Here is a 16977-nt window from a genome sequence, read left to right as displayed (position 1 = left end):
AAAAACACATGAAGAGCGTGGCAGAGGCAGCAAATAAAAGGTACAGACCACGTGCAGAGGCCGATAGAAGGCGCGCAACCGCAAGAAGCACGCGAAAGGCCTAGTCATAGTGAACCTGGCGGAAGCGGCAGCACGCAGCGATGGGGGGTCGGAAGAGGAGCGACAGCAGGAGCAGGCACAACCAGAGCTAGGGGACACGCCAGACAGTCCGAGAGGCCCAGGAGCGGCGCCAGGAAGGAGGAGAGAGATGAGCACCCAAGGATCCTCACTGACGGCGCTAATACCGTTTCTGCCACGACCAGGAGAACCCCTAATGAAGTGGGAGGATTGGCGGGAATATTTTAAGAACTACCTGGCGGCCCTCGAAGATGAAAACAGAGAAGAGTTCCACAGCGCGAGGAAGAAAAGAATACTCCTGCACAATTTAGGCCCGGAAGGCATAAGGGTCTACCAGAATCTGGTGCCGCAACTCCGGCAAAACGCGGACGATGACGTATTTAAACACGCCATGGAGGACCTCGATGCCCACTACCGCCCAGCGGTGAGTGTCTCGATAGATAGGTACAACTTCCAACAGAGGAAACAAGAGCTGGGAGAAACTATCGATGAATACGTAGCGGCCTTGAAGAAACTGGCGGTGACATGCAAATACGGAGCTCTGCACGATGAGTTCATCAAGGACCAAATCGTCATGCATACTACGAACAAAAGTGTACAAGACAAACTGTGGGCGAATAGTGAGGCGCCACTGAAAGAAGTGATCGCGATGGTGAAGAAAGCGGAGTTGACTAAACGGTGCGCGGAGGCGGCAAAACGAGAAGTGGTCCCCAAGACCATGGTGAACAAAGTAGATGACGCAGAAGCACAGGGAAGGAGCAAAAAACCGGCCCAGGAGAGCAGAGGACCCCCGAAGTGGAAAGGGAAGACTGGACAAACGTGGAAGCCGACTAGAGATAACAATGGAGCATGCTACAGATGCGGCAGCCCTGCACATACAGCTCAGGACAAGAGATGCCCAGCGTTCCGTGCGAAGTGTATGTTCTGCGGCATAATGGGCCACTATGAGAAAGTCTGCCGAAGGAAGACGAAGAGGCCCGTGGTGAAGTATGTGGAACAAGAGCAACGGGAAGAGGAAGAAGAGCAGGAGGAAGACGTGGAGGTCCTGTGCATCGATGATCAGGTGCTGGGGATAGACGGGAAGAGAACCCGCAAACCCCAATGCGACATGAAGATTGGAGGGGTGAATATCCAAATAGTAATAGACTCGGGATCCCCGTACACCATCATCCAGAAAACGGTATGGAAGGAGCAGTTTGAACCCACGTTGGGAACAAGGCTGGAACCACCAGACATTCGCCCGGTGTCATATACAGGGGAACCGATACCCATGGTGGGGTACAGGACACTGACCTTTGAATTCCGGGGTAGACAAGCTGAGTGCAAACTGTACATAGCGGAGAAAGGCCCCTCCGTACTGGGATGGATGGACCAAGGGGATCTAGGGATCAAACTAGACCCGGGAGGCGACACACAAGTCCTCATGACAGCGCCAGGGAGCTGGCCGGTACTGGAAGCGATGAAGCACAAATTCCCGAAAGTGTTTGGAGGAAAGGTGGGGAAACTGGAGAAATTTACACACAAGATAGTACTTAAAGAAAACTCCAGTCCAGTGTCCCACAAAGTCAGAAATATACCCCTAGTGGTGAAAGACGTGGTGCAGACGGAGCTACACATTGGAAAAGGAGGGGATAATAGAGCCGATCGACAGTGCGGAATGGCTCGTCCCCCTGGTAGTGGCGATGAAACCAAATGGGAAAGTCCGTCTGTGTGTGGACCTTAGGGAACTAAACAAGTGTCTCATAGTAGAGAAATTCCCATTACCTCGCATCGAAGAAATGCTAGCCAAGACCAAAGGGGTAAAGTGGTTCTCCACCATCGACCTAACGTCCGCCGATCATCAGATAGACCTACACCCGTCAAGCCGTAAGTTGACATCGTTTATCACACCCTTTGGGTGCTACCAATTCCGGAGAATGCCATTTGGCCTCGCCTCCGCAGCAGCGGTGTTCCAAAAACTGATGCATCGGTTGTTTCAGGACATCAAGGGCGTCCAGTATTTTCAGGACGATATACTTGTGATGGGAACAGATAGAAGAGACCACGATGAACGACTGGAGAAAGTACTCAGAATACTAGAAGACAAAGGCCTGACTGCGGAGTGGGAAAACTGCAAGCTGGGAATGACATCAGTCACATATCTTGGGCACGAGATAGGAGGACACGGCATCACCCCTAAAAGAGCAAATGTGGAGGCGATATGCAAGGCGACAGCACCCAACAACAAAGAGGAAGTAAGGTCCTTCCTAGGGATGGCAGAGTATTACAGCAAATTCGTACCACACTTCGCCACCAAGACACATCACCTCCGACAACTAACGAGGGACAAAACGACCTACAAATGGACGGAGGACACACAAAAGGAGTTTGAGGCCCTGAAGAAAGACATCAGTCAAGCGGTGCCCTTGCAAGGGTATGATCCACTCGGCCGGTCGATTTTGACGACGGATGCCAGTGAAAAAGGACTAGGGGCAGTACTCATGCAGGAAAGAAGTGATGGACTGGTGGAAACACTCAGCTTCGCGTCCAGGACACTATCACCCACTGAGCAGAAATACAGTGTGATTGAGAAAGAGATGCTAGCTGTGGTGTGGGCGATGGGAAAATATCGCCAATTCCTATGGGGCACGAGATTCCTGCTTAAGACGGACCACAAGCCCTTGGTCAAGGTACTCACCTCAAGTGGGCATGCTGGCGCCACACCCCGCATAGCAAAAATGACGCTCAAACTGCTAGAGTACAGATATGACGTGGAATATATTCCGGGGACGAGGAACAAGGTGGCAGACTATCTTAGCCGAGCAGCAGCCATGGAAAGTGCCCCGGACATGACCCCCGAGGAAGACGAGATGGTGGCAATAATGGATGATCCAGAAAGGGTAATAAGCAAACAAGACTGGATACAGGCGTATGGAGAAGATGAGGAAATTGGCAAGGTCAAAGAACACATAATAAGAGGATGGCCGTAGAAGAAATGGCTAGGAGAGGCACTCCGAAAATATTATGAAGTACGAGAAGAGTTATCAGTGGGGAACGAAGGAATATTCCTGTACAGGAGAGACAAAGTGGTTCCTCCAGCAGCAGTGGTTCCCCGATTAATCGCAATGCTACACGAAGGGCACTTAGGAATAGTAAAATCTAAGGCGAGGGCGAAGCACATGTACTGGTGGCCAGGAAAGGATGCTCAGGTGGAAAGGCAAGTGAGAGAGTGCAACCAGTGCCAAAGAGCAGACAAGACGCTGGTTCCCCTACGGCCGGCGCTAGGGAAATTCCCCGTACCAAGTGGGCCATGGGAAGATGTGGCGGTGGATATCCTGGGACCGGTGCTGGACATCCACGGAACGCCCCAATACCTCTGTGTCCTGGTCGACAAGTATGCCAAGTGGCCAGAGATACACATACAGGAAGAAATGGAAGCAGAGACGGTGATAAAATTTCTCACCTCGGTCTTCCTAAAGGAAGGCATCCCCAGAACGCTGTTGAGTGACAACGGACCCCAATTTAGATCTGAAAAATGGAACAAGTATGCGGAGCGAAATGGGATCAAATTGCTGCACACGGCGGTGTACCACCCGTCGAGCAATAGACAGGTAGAGCGCTTCAATAGAGTGATTATGGGTTCCATTCAAGCAGCTATCATGATGGGGAAGGACTGGGAGAAAGAGATACAGAAAACGGTGTGGGCCTACCGCATCACCCCCACGGGGACGGGGTACAGCCCCTTCCGAATCCTAAGGGGGAGACACCCCTTCACCAAGGACAACGTCATGTGGAGGGAAAAGACAATAACAAGCAAATGGTCTCCAGCGGTAGTACAAAACAACCTGGAGAAGGCCCAGAGAGTGTACACGGAGTACTACAACCAGAGACGGAAGGTCAAAAACGCCACTCTGGAGAAAGGGGAGTGGGTGAGAGTCAAGTTGGCGGTTCGAAGGAAGAAGGGAGACAGCAAGTACAGTCCACCTCTACAAGTGGAGGAAGTATATGAGAGAGCCGCCCTACTCAGCGATGGGAACGTGTGGTCCCACGACCGCATGGCGAAATGCAACAAGATCTTAAAATGGCCAGAGGAAGAGAACGAGAAATTAGCCCATGAGACCTACACTAAGGACATCGAAGGAAGTAAACTCCCGGAAAGAAGAGGCACACCAGAGAGAGAGTACAGTGGGCAGCAGGGAGACCAGGGGACGACGGAAGTGGAAGAGCTACCGATGGAGGAAGGCCACAGCCCGGACAGAGTGGAGCGAGGTGACCCCCGAGGCATCGAGGGGAGCCCAGCTGTAAGCAATGAGCCTGGAAATCCCAGCACCCCGGTAAGACGTACCCGAGCTGGCAGAGTGATTGTGAGGCCTAGCCGCTTCAAAGACTTTGAACTAGATGGAGGGAGTGTACCCTAGAGACTATGAGGACTACATGTTATCTGGGCCATGGAAAAGGAGGGAGATATGTAGTGTGCGTTCTAGTTCTCGCACGCTGCGTGGTTACACAGCGCGCGAGGTCAGAACGCGTGAGAGGGAATGCTCATGCGTGACGAGAGGAACGCGCGATAGAGCGGCGCCGCGGCACGGAGCAGGGTGTGTTGCCCGGCGCTCTTGCATGTGTATATCTAAATAAATACGTACAGTGTTCCTACATCCCTGCAATTGTGTCTTCTATCAGTGGGGGCTACCTACAATTTTACACACTTATTTTGGGTTGCCACTGCATACATGCTTAACAGTGCTGTTATAACGGTTATGTATATTCCAGTCTTCTAAATATTTGATGCCTAAGAGCACATTCAGCAAGGTTTATGGGTAATACTCCTGTTGTTTTTCCCTAACCAACTATTGGAGGCCCCCAATTCCAGGTAAAATATTGTTACAAAAAGAAAATCTAGAAGCAAGTGCAAAAAGAAATGGCTTATTTAAGGCTGGGGTAAACTTTGTTTCCAGTAATTAGCCGGAGGACGCTGTGCATGCAGCTTGAGGTTTTTGTGAGGCCCGCTTCAGAAAGTTTAACGTGTAATTCAAAATTGCTTAAGTTAGCAGTAATGGGTACATTTAAAATTGATCTGACAAGAGGGCCTCAAAATATTTCTTACCCGGGCCCCAGCAGTGCTCACAATGTCAAAAGCAAAACTACGGTTCCCAGAATGCGACATGTTCTTCACCAAAAACCCTGGGACTGGCTGAAGGTGGCACATGGACGTAGTTCCCCTGAACAACTAAGGATCTGTATATAGCTTGTCACAACAGGATCAACTCGTCCTTCCGAGTGCAATTAACTTGGGTAATTGTAATACCTTTTCTTTACAACATTTGGAGAGGAAAGCGTATTGGAGCAATAAAGCCTTCTAAAACAACGCTTTTTCGGGGGGATGGGGGCCTGAGTGAGTCCACGCCTCTCTCCTTTTGTGAACTGGGCGGGGCAGGAAAGCGGGAGTGGGCGCCTGACACTCAGGTGGCAGTCATTGCGCTCTGATTGCAGGTGTCGGCCCCTACCAGCTGGGGGTTTAAAAGGAAGCTGGGCGCGCGCAGTTTGAGATTCTCTGAGCGAGCGATTGTTGCAGTCGGTTGAGCGTACGCGGTTTTAAAAGGTAAGTGTTTTGTTCTATTGGTGGCCGTTATGCGAGCTTTCCGTTTGTTCTTCCTCGCGCTCAAACAATATAGTTTCCAAGCAGCCTTCGCCGCTTACAAGTGCTTCAATGTTGATTGTTTATTTTTAAGTTGCAAGTATTTGTTTTCAAGTAAGCCTTTGGTTCTAATCAGGGCTTTAAGTGGGACGAAAAAAACGGAGGGGCGTGGCCAATGTTATTAAGGGCGTGGGTTAAAAACACATGAGCTAAACATCTGTGTTTAGCATAATGTGCCGCCCGGCTTGTATTTTGCTGTTTGTCAGTGCATTCAGATATGATGCAACAAGTAACCTCATTTCTACAACAAGTCAGGACTATTGGCTTTGTCAATGGTTGTTAGTTGCATAAGTTAAATAAGCAGCAACTATGGTTTGTGGTGTGTGTATATATAATATTAAAAACCGTGGTGACGACGATGTTGCTGCTGCTACGTCTCAAAGAGAAGTGAAATCCAGAGAAAACGACTCTTTTAATAATTTCCCTTCCCCCTATAAGGTTTACCTGGCATGACGTCATGTTGTAACTTTTCCACTAGTGAAAAGTGAGCACGCGCACATAGATGTGCCTGCTGTCACTGCACTCCGGGAAAAAGGAGCGCCTGGGCACAAAACCGAGACCGATGGAGACCCGTTTTGAGGCCCCCTTTAAACAAGCATTGGCATAGCCAAATGGTCTCACCTTTGGGACCTTATAAGTGTTTAGTTAACCAGCACAGTATCCTTGGTGCAACAACTGTTGTATGGCTAAACACTTATAAGGTCCCAAAGGTTAGACCTATTGGCTATGCCAATGCTTGGTCAGTTTACAAATGACAGATAGTAAGATGGTGTGGACATAATGGGGCTTTTTTGGGTGGGGTGGCATTTGTGCGAAGACTGTGGGGCCACCTTATCAGAACCTGCTCAAGAGGAGGATTTTTTTTCTCAATTGCTCTTGATCTAAAGTGTCAGATTGAAGGCAAGTAGCTTGAGATGGCGTATACTATACTGCTCCTATTATCTGACTTGCAAACTCGTGGGGCATTATGTTGATCTTCGAGCCCAAAACGCGTACAAAGGGGACTAATCCAACGTGCATATGTGCAGTAAAAGAATCTTTGGCCTTGTAGTATTTTTGTAATTTAAGGAACAATGGTTCCTAAGCATAACATTTTTTTTTTAAGCAGTAATTGTGGAAAAATAACTTTCATGGAAGGTTCCAATGACTGAAGATTTCAATGTATTTTTCAAAAGTAATATTCAACAACTCCGTACACTGGAGTACATTCCAACCTGGTGTTAAAACCAGACGAAACAAGGAATTTAGGAAACCTACAGGAAAGAAAAGTGACCCTCGGGTCACTTGTTAAAAGAAACCGTAAACTTCTGCACGCTAACAGCAGATTTATACATAGTCTAGCGGGTCAGAGTCTGTCAATGGCGTTGCGATCCTTTGCTAGTCCTGATCCTCCCTTTTTAACAATCCTATGCCTGAGACAAAACTAAGTAGTACAGAAATACACAAACCACCTAAAAAGCAAGGCAGACAAAAAAAGGAATTGATGAACTCGTGCGATCCAGTACCATCTTTCATGAAATGGAACCACTGGGCATAGAAGCTAGAGGGTTCACCTCAATCTTGGCTTCCTCAAGACCCTGAACACACTCTCACAACTCCTGATTCCTTGTGAGTTTTACTGCTCCCAGCCCCCTACAACTGTCACTCCTCCCTGTGATGCCCCCGCACCCTACACGGCTCCCCCTTGTGCTGAGCTTCCACCACCAGAGTGTATTACGCCATGCACCGCTCCTCATGGACCCCTGGCTGTGGTCCCTGAATCCCCATGCACTGGGCGCCGACCCCGCCTTGCTTGGGCGCAACAGCACTCCCTCGCCCTTGGGACCCAGTGCACCCCTACCATTAGCCCTCCCGAAGAATGCCCTATAGCCCTCCCTCATTTTGGTTTTCATATAGCAAAATACGATTCACCAAGTACAACACTGGTACATAAAGAGGGGCACCACCTTTGTAAACGTCCCTCTATGTAGGGGTGGGGAAGCAATCACAGCTGCTATACATGTGGTATTTCTTCTTCGTATCAATCAAGCTTGCAAACACTTTTGCACTATACAACACCTGAAATGATTGACCTTGCCAATGCTTGTTGAAATGGTTCAGACATGCTAGCGCATGTAGTTGGTAATTTCGGCTTCAGTTAAGGATGCTTCATGGGGAGAGATAGTTGTAAAACAAACTTATGAAGAGCTCCAGTAAAAGCCAAGAATTTTGGCTTTTACTAGGTAGGACCTTCGCAGAAACGCAGGTGTGCGCATGTCACGCTTCTTGCGGTGGCCTGACGGAACACCGCAGTCACAGCACCTGGTGTGCTGTCAAACGCACTGGCTGCAAAGAGCTGCACAACGGAACGGAGCAGCGGCTTACTTTCACTGCCCATTTTTTTAAATCTTTTTCTAGAAAAGCACAACTCCCACTCTACTCTATTTACCGACAATTTTCTTAAAGTAAGCTAATCGTTTCTTCTTAAAAATAGAAAGTTGCGCGTTTGTTCCATCCCTGTCCTGAGCTATGTCCAGCAGGTGATTTTCCGCTTATGCGCTCTAACCTCAAAGTCCCTTCCTGTCGCACAAGGCCGCCGCACGCCCACACTTGGGATGTGCGTCTGCTACAAAACGAACTGAGAACCGCCCCCAAACAAAGTACAAATTAAAAAGCAGATAGAATGCAATTGTGTTAGAAGAAAGGAATACAGACTAACTGTGCTACTACGCGCAGGGAAAAGGTGCCATGTAAGCAAGGCAAGACGTCCTATTCAGTCTCGAGGTGGAAGGTACTAAAAAACAAGCATTTGCAATTCAATCGGTCTCGCCTTTGGTGTCTTGTAAGTATTAAGCCATGCAGTACATTTCTGCAACGTAGCCTCACTCACATATTAGGAAATGTAACTTTTGGAAATGAATGTTTACAGCTGCACTGTTAAAACACTGCTGATATAAGGACTTTATAAAGGGCATATGCCTACAGTTTCACTGAATCATTAGCATTGAATGATATGCCATTTGATAAAAAAAAAAATTGGTAACAAAATACAGTGTGGCGTTTGTCGGTGTTCTGCAGTTCAACAGCACCTGCCTGCCCATGCCCCTTCCACCTCTGAAGAAAAGTTACCAATCTACTCTTTAAACCTTTCCATCCAGGTACCATGATGTGTATGATTTACGTGGCTTTTGTATCTCCAGCGGGGTAAAGATTGAATAATGGTGCCGTCCGACAGGATTCCCAGCTCACTCCTGCACGCTGAGTGCAAGTATGAAGCCGAATTTCCGACTGCAGGGCTGCACATCATTCATATTCCCTCCTCTGAAAGAGAAGAGCTCCTTTGCTAGTGCTTTGTACAGTGACCGACTTGGAAGCGTTATCACAGATGCTTCTTTCCCAAAGACAGCCTGTTTCATAGCTGGCAACACAACACTCAGTAAAAAATATTGACTTTAATACAACTTCAGACCAGACTTGTGGAGTGTGGGCAAGATTCTCAAACTCGCACTCTTAGCATGATGCACGCATTCTAGAAACAGGGCACGGAAATCTCTCCACATAATCCAGGCTGCTGTACAGCGGTCACAGATGGAGGCGAAGAGAATACGGCCTTCTCTTGCACTCAAACACAAGTATTGGCAATCTTCTTTTGCTGTTTAATATAGCACAAACTCGAGCGTAAAATACTGGGCGCTTTAGATGTGCACCAGTTACAGATCACAAGGACACTGTTTTTTGTTCTTTACGCACAGTAATTTGCCCAGAATCACAGGATGCTTAGGGCACGCTGAGAGTCGAACCTGGTTTCCAAGTTGGCAGATCTGGACGTTACGCTAATTGAGGACTGTTAAAGTCGTACTAATCTTGCTGGACATGTTTATAATACTGGTGGCTACAGCTGTTTGTATTCACTTTTTTTCTTTTTCTACTTCGATTCCTAAGCAATCCTCTGACAGAGTATATATTCTCAATGTACTATAACGCAAAATTTTATTTGGAGGAAAGTAAAATAAACTGAGTACGGGATACATTTAATTAATTTGCACTAAACACTATATAAACCAAAATACTTGTTTTCAGTTACAGTAGTTGTTGCTTTTGTTTGTGAATACAAATTTGTTGCAGCAAGGTCATAACTATCTTGACCAGCCACCCCTAGCGCTGTTGTGCTCGGCCGCCCCCCACCCGCTTGGGGGTGCCGCCCTGCTCTTTGCCAGGGCCGATTTTGCAGCTTTGTGGGGGGGGGGGGGGGGGGGGGCGGGGGAGCGTGCAACATTGTGTAGTCCCCAATGTTTCTCATCAACTTGTCACTTTTTGCCACCAACCTGTAGGGTCAGCGAGGGTCCAAAGTCAATTTGTTGTGTTAGTATGGTAACTTTACTTTAGCCACAATGTTCTAGGTAATACTGCCAGCACCAATATACTAGCATTAGCCAATCCAGGCGGTTCCTAACACTCCAACTAGGCTTCTCGATTTGGCAACACTTGTTCGTATTTGATCATCAATCAACCCTGCTGATCTGTGTGGCATTAGGATTAGGCTAAACATGTATGTAACTTAATAGTTTTAGCAATATGTGGGCTTAAAGCAGTCTTTTAAAACTGAGAAACCAGGTGTGATAGTTTAGAAAACATTGCTGGCTACACCACGTGCTTAAAGTGAAACTCTGTTTCTTGTATTAAAAATATCATGCTTGTTAACTATAGACCGGGCCATGGGAATTGTTCAGGGAGGGAGACTTTGTTCATCCAGGTTTTTAAAAATTATTCCACGTTACTGAAGTAGTCTGGCCGTATCATTTCAATGCACATTAATACTCTAGGCAAAATTGCTCCTTGTTAGTACCATCTGGTCATCCGCTGAAATGTCATTAGTTAAACTTTGCTTCTGCTGCCCTGCTCTCTAGTTGTATGTTCTGTTAAATAAGTATCAGAGAAAAAGAACTTTAATCATCTAGTGGCTGAAATGTAGGGTAATTTTTCGTAGTGTGGCTTTCTGAACGTCTTTTGACTTCAAGATAATTGAACACTGGCAAATCAATAAGTCTCCTAGAAAATGCTACAGTACTGGATAAATGCATGTGTAGACTTCCAATCAACACTTTACTATTTGTTGAACAATCACTCCAATTATACTCACTTCCGCTCCAGCAGAAGGTCAACAGACTAGCCATTGGATGCTTTCACTTTGAATGACTGCCTTTTGCCAATGCACATGTACAAAAAATAGTTTCTAAAAAATAGAAATTGTTAATCACTAGTGCTTTCCAACCACTGATCATTCCTACCCATAAATCGGCTTTGGTATATTTATTTATCCTACGGAAAAGAGCACACTTCAAGTAGCCAGAGTGTATATGCATTGTCTTTGGTTAAAGACACACCCAGGATTGACTGACATTTCAGCCACTTGTATCCGACTTGAAGGGCCTCTAGTAACTGCTTGTGGAACTGCATCTCACCTATTGGGTTGTTGGAAGAGCACTGTTGGTATATAGAAAACTATCTTCTCAAATCCAGGACCAAGCTTACACACCATTAAGCAGACAATCTGCTATTTAACTGTACTCGCCAGTGAATAAAATCACCTATGAATAGGTGTGATCAGAATATTTAAAACAATAGAAATATTTTAATCTGTAATTTGACTACTCATTATGAACCAGGGTTGGTCAATTCTTCCTAAGAATAATACGCACAAATTATTTGAGTAGCAGAACTCTGTATACACAACTATATACTAAAGCTGCACCCCCCTCAGCCTGGTGCAGGTCATTTGAAGCAGTTGCTCCTGACGAGACTTCACGTGGAACTGCATTTTCATGAATAGATTTCAATGGTTTTGCAGTTTGACTTGTTAAGAATACCTAGTAACTTGTGGAACTGCCCCTTCATGAATAGCCAAGCTTTTGCATTGGCTTGAGGGGGCTACCTAGTAATGACCAGGAACTGCACCTTCATGAAAGGGCTTCAATGCTTTTGCGTCTGACTCTCGGAGGAACTTCATCTCCTGGTCAGACCTTTTCAGATTTATCCCTTGCTTCAAGGGGATCTCTAACCTGAGGAATTGCTTGATGTGTAAAATGTCACCGTCTATTGTCTTGCATGTTGCTTCTTCCTACCATAGCACAGGGCATTTACAGTGACATAAATATAGTGCCACTCAAATAGTTTGCAACAATGTCTTTATTTTGGTTTTAAAAAAATAAGATACAATGGCATTTTAAACATCCTAATAAATTTCAAAAGGTACCGCCAAGCCTAAAGTTTAACAGATGAGGTTAAAAATAAAACCTGAGGAGAAGCAGCAAGTAGCATTATAGGAAGCCAACAGTGTGGTAGAAGGCACTGGACCGAACCATTGATTGCTAATAACTGTATTTGGTAGAAGGCACTTGGCCTAACCAGTGGATGGATACATTTGATTTTTGTAAAGTGTTCTATAGCAATCGAGACATTTGAAAGGTGTAATATTGATATACCAGCATGGCATACTTCTCCTAGTGAAATAAATAGCCATTTATTAGCATAGCAAAAGTACATTTGTTTGTGTTCTAGCCGCAACCTCCTAAACGTTGAAGGACATTTTTAAGCAGTTGCATCTTCCTCGAGAGGAGTACTTGGTAACAACATGCGTTTTTGCGGCTCCGTGACACTTGTTGGGGAGTTGCTTCTGATCTGAAAGGGACCTCTAGTAAAGTTCTGAAGGGCAGCAGTCTTACAGACTTCATGCTGTTTATCAGATCAGGTAATTCCTTGCAGTAACTCTAGCTATTTAGTGTGGGGGGGGTAACCCACACTAAGGGGTATATCCAGTGCAATAATTCCATTTAGGTTTGTGGGGACTTGCATGCAGATTTTTGGTATTAAAACAAAACCTGCATGTTCCAGTAAACCCTAGTTTTTTTTCACACTTTAGTATTGACAGATCTGACCTGCCACTGTTACAAAATTCAATGGGTTATAACAGGAGTTACAGTAGCCAATCTAACTTCTGCAGAACAGATGCATGGCTTTACCTCAAAGATTCATATGGGAATGGTTTCCTCTGGGCAGTAGTAGGAGAATGAGAACTTTATGTAGCGGACCCCATGCTGCATGAAACTGGTGCACGTATGTTCATCACAACAAGCAAGAGCTCACTCCATTCTAATGTTATAAAATAAATGTAGGAGCCATGTTACCGATTAACCAGAGCTGTGAATAGGTGTACATATTTGTCGCACCTGATTTTACAACCAAAGATTTATTTCATATACAATGAACTGAATCTAATTTTGTAGAACGAAACACCAATATTTGAACTTAGTAAAAATCAAACTAACATGGCCTTTAAGTAGCTAATAAGTCCACTAGCATTACTGCAATACAAATGTGGTCAAGTATTGATTGTTAATGGTTTTAGAATAGGAAAGCAGTAATAAGTTCCTATACTTGGCCAATGGGTTTCAGGGGATTAAATCTGTTCATCCCCCACCTTTTGAAGAATTTCATGTAATCTTCGACTTAAATTTGCAAGCAACTTGTGGTCATGATCACTAATTTTTATAATCTATCTTCTGTGGCACCCTTATCAGGTAGTCGTTGCACAACTATATCGCTTGCAATCAGGTTATCACTTCGATGGCGACGGAATTTTCTAACGGCCACAAATTTTACATGTGAAATGTGACTCCTTTCTCTCCCCCTCCCCCCCCCCCCCCCCCCCCCAAATCTGTCCTCCAATTGTCCCATAAATACAAAATCATCTCAAACTTAGTCCTATAACTGAATATTGGGCTATTGTCTAGGGCACTGTTTGGGATGTAAAAGGCTGTGAATTGTTTAATCACAGATGGCATAACCTTGTCTACTGAACACAATGCCTCTCCCTGTGTTGAACCAGCACCAACAGACCACATGTGAAACCAACACAGGTTTATTCCTTCAGGGGACTGCTTTTATCCAACTAACTGCAGATGAGACTAGCTCGGAACTAATTTTTCTTTTTTTTCTCTTCCCTTTTGCTGGCCAGGAACAGCAGTTTAAGTCCATTCCTTGTTTTTGCCATTGGCTGTTCAGATCAAATTGCATTTTTATTCAGGATCTCACGCCACCACCCTTTTGTGGTGTATAGAGGTCAGTTATAGCTACCTTTTGAATGTACTTGATGATCTCCTCCCAGCCTGCTTGGATTGGGGCAAAGAGCATGCTTGAATCTGACCTTGCACTGAGGTACAGGGCATTATTTCCATGGATATTTCCTAGTTCCATGCTGTACGAAGTCCTTAAATTCCACTCGAGATGTAAATTCAATTTAACATTATCCAGGCCACTGCGGTCCACACTTTGGGAGGGACAGGACCACGTGTAAGCAACATGAAGAGGCTTTTGTGCACTTTAGTCTAATCTGCACTGCTCCACAAAAAGACAAGTGGGTGTAAAAGCCCAGCTGATAAACTAGTTCGGAGGGGAGCTATAGACTCATTGATCAATTTTAGGTCGAACCGGCTCAATCTCAGGGTTTACTGACCTTGTATACAAGGATACAACACAATTAACCATGATCGTAAGATCTAATGGGTCTTGATTTAATCTACAAAACATTGGGAAACTAATCTAGGGAGTCGCACAAATGGAGTCACCATTACGCAATGAAGGCTTATGTTAAACTGTATTCACGGCAAATTTATACATTAGTTTACACTAAATGTAATAGAATTGCAAGAGTAGGCCTCATCTGGAAACCCTGCATGCATGAGCATTCTTTACGAGACTAAATTTCATCTCTTAAAATGTACTCATTTTCTAAATTGGTGTAAAATTCATTGTTCACTATTGCTGCATAAATACTTGAACACATTGCCTCCAAGTTAAGCCTGACTGCTTTGTGCCACGTTACCAGAGGTTAAGCATGGGTTAATTTAGGGAATCTTGTGGCTCACTCTGACCAGAATTATATTTGATTGCTTCTTTTACCACTCCACTAATAACCCAGTTTCGTACAGAGCCTCATGTCAGAGCCCTTCTGTAGTCTCACTAGTCATGAGTGTCCACTGTAACCAGTCACAAAGACCGCCTGGTACTTGGACTCCCACAGTGTAACTGTGCATGACCAAAGACCCCATTGGGCCTGGGGTAAATTGGAGAAGTGGCTGAAGCCCCTCTGTTCATTTGCATCGGTCCATTACAAACACTTAGACATGCAGTCCCTCACTCCAAGAACGTGGGGAAGATCAGAAATATGCTTCCACATGAGCTTCCTGGCTTGTGGTTGTTGACAATTTGGCTCCAATCTTCCTGTCCTAAACCTACTCTGTACCTGCCCAGGCAATCAGATCAATGAATTCCAATGCAACTTCATCTGAGATTGTGAGATACTCCCAACTCCACTGAATGCACCAACCCTCCATTAATGTCCAAGAAAAGCCATGTGATGAGGGATGTTTTATCAATGCTGAACTTCAGGCTCAAAGACTTACTGACACTCATTAGCACAGCGGGTCCCTAAAGAGTTGTGTGGAGTTTGTGGCTTTTTTTGATCTTGTAGACTAGATCAATTGCATTAGACATGACTCCTATTTTGACACCATAAGCTTTACACATCCATTCACCCGTTTATTTTACTCCAAGGAGCCTTAAATATTTGTGTAGCCAAGTGCTTGCAGGGCTCCAGACAACTTGAGAAAGTGTTAGGGACCTGGATTTGACATGCCTGTTAATTTCTTGGCGTCTTAAAGATGTGATATTGGGGATCTTTGGGACGTGGCATGGAGGAGTATATGGAAAGTGGTCCGTGATGTGCATGCTTAGCGTCTTTTGTGCATGACAAATCTGCAATTAGTCTAAATTTGAAGTGGGAAGGCAAAACCCTGCATATTGCATCTCTTAAGTGATGCTAATTGTGAAGACCATCAATCCAGTAGTTCTTCTGCATGCCACTTGTCCATTGAACACTTAATCATGAATAATGGTTTTAGATTTGTCAGGTTTAGATTGGCTGTTACTTCAATGACCTGATGAGGTCCTCAATTTAGTGTTGCAGGCTTGTGGCAGTTTTGGGGGGTTATTGAGTTGTAGACTAGTCATTGCATCTCTGCATTTCTTCAATCGTCATGCAGTGTGCACGCAGCATTGAAGCCTTGTAACCTTTCCAACATCAACCACAACGCAAGTGGCTGCCATACACTTGCTTCTCTTGAACCTTATAGGTTATGTTCAACGTCACCTTTCCACTGACCACCCCCAGTCCTTTATAGGGCTCAGGGTAGCTTGAACATTATCAGTGTAAAAGTAGCCTGCAGGAAGGGCCATGTGCTCATAAAAATGCCATTGTCCAAAGGGTGCTTACACTGAGATTCATAGATCGGTTATGCATTTGTGATGTATGCCATCTATAGAGTATTGTATGGTTGTACATCACAGTACAGTAACACTTTTTTTTTCTTACCCCCCCCCCCCCCCTTCCTCAGCATCATGTCTGGACGTGGCAAGAAAGTGGGCAAGCCAAAGGGAAGTGAACACAAGACCCGGTCCTCCAGAGCAGGCCTACAGTTTCCAGTTGGTCGCATCCATCGACTGCTGAAGAAGGGGCACTATGCAGAGCGGGTGGGCTCTGGCGCTCCGGTTTATTTGGCGGCTGTTCTGGAATACCTGACTGCAGAGGTGCTGGAACTAGCAGGAAATGCTGCCAAGGACAACAGAAGATCTAGGATTGTGCCAAGACACCTCCAACTGGCTGTCAGGAATGACGAAGAGCTGAACAAACTGTTTGCTGGTGTGACCATTGCGGAAGGTGGTGTCCTACCAAACATTCAAGCTCAGCTGCTCCCCAAAAAGACTGCCAAGGGGTTAATGCAAGAATCCAAAGACGTGGAGTCTCAGGCATTCTAGAAAACTGAAAGCCTTGATTCCCAAATGCTCCTTGAACTAGTTTCGGCCTTTTTTAGTGAGTTTTTAATGCACTTCAGTGAATAAATGGTTTATGAATTTCTTAAATTGTCTGACTTTTAATGTTATATACACTAAAATTGGTACATCACGAATGTTTGTTTGGCTATTGGGTAATAAACTATGCTGTGCCCACCCCCTCCTTACAAAGGATACAGCAGCATGGGAACCTAGCTGGGAGGAGGGGAATGGCAGTTACAAAACCTTTTGTTAAATGGGCCAGCCAGTGACTTTTGTCAATACATCGGAATGCCTAGCTGACAGTCTCGTACAAAGTA

At 45.4% G+C, this 16977-nt stretch overlaps 1 protein-coding gene across 1 annotated transcript; it reads left to right on the top strand.

Annotated features, from left to right (window-relative positions):
- Positions 1-5563: 5563 nt before the first annotated feature.
- Positions 5564-16747, top strand: LOC146805177 (late histone H2A.1-like). The gene is made up of 2 exons (XM_085620475.1): positions 5564-5695; positions 16222-16747. The coding sequence occupies exon 2, from the start codon at positions 16226-16228 to the stop codon at positions 16640-16642; it is 417 nt and encodes a 138-aa protein (XP_085476601.1). The 5' UTR covers positions 5564-5695; positions 16222-16225; the 3' UTR covers positions 16643-16747.
- Positions 16748-16977: the final 230 nt, after the last annotated feature.

The sequence above is a fragment of the Triturus cristatus genome, chromosome 8, assembly GCF_964204655.1.
Source record: "Triturus cristatus chromosome 8, aTriCri1.1, whole genome shotgun sequence".
In the NCBI taxonomy this organism is placed as follows: domain Eukaryota; kingdom Metazoa; phylum Chordata; class Amphibia; order Caudata; family Salamandridae; genus Triturus; species Triturus cristatus.
Note: the sequence above shows the minus strand (reverse complement) of the source record. Positions and strands in the feature narration are given on the sequence as shown.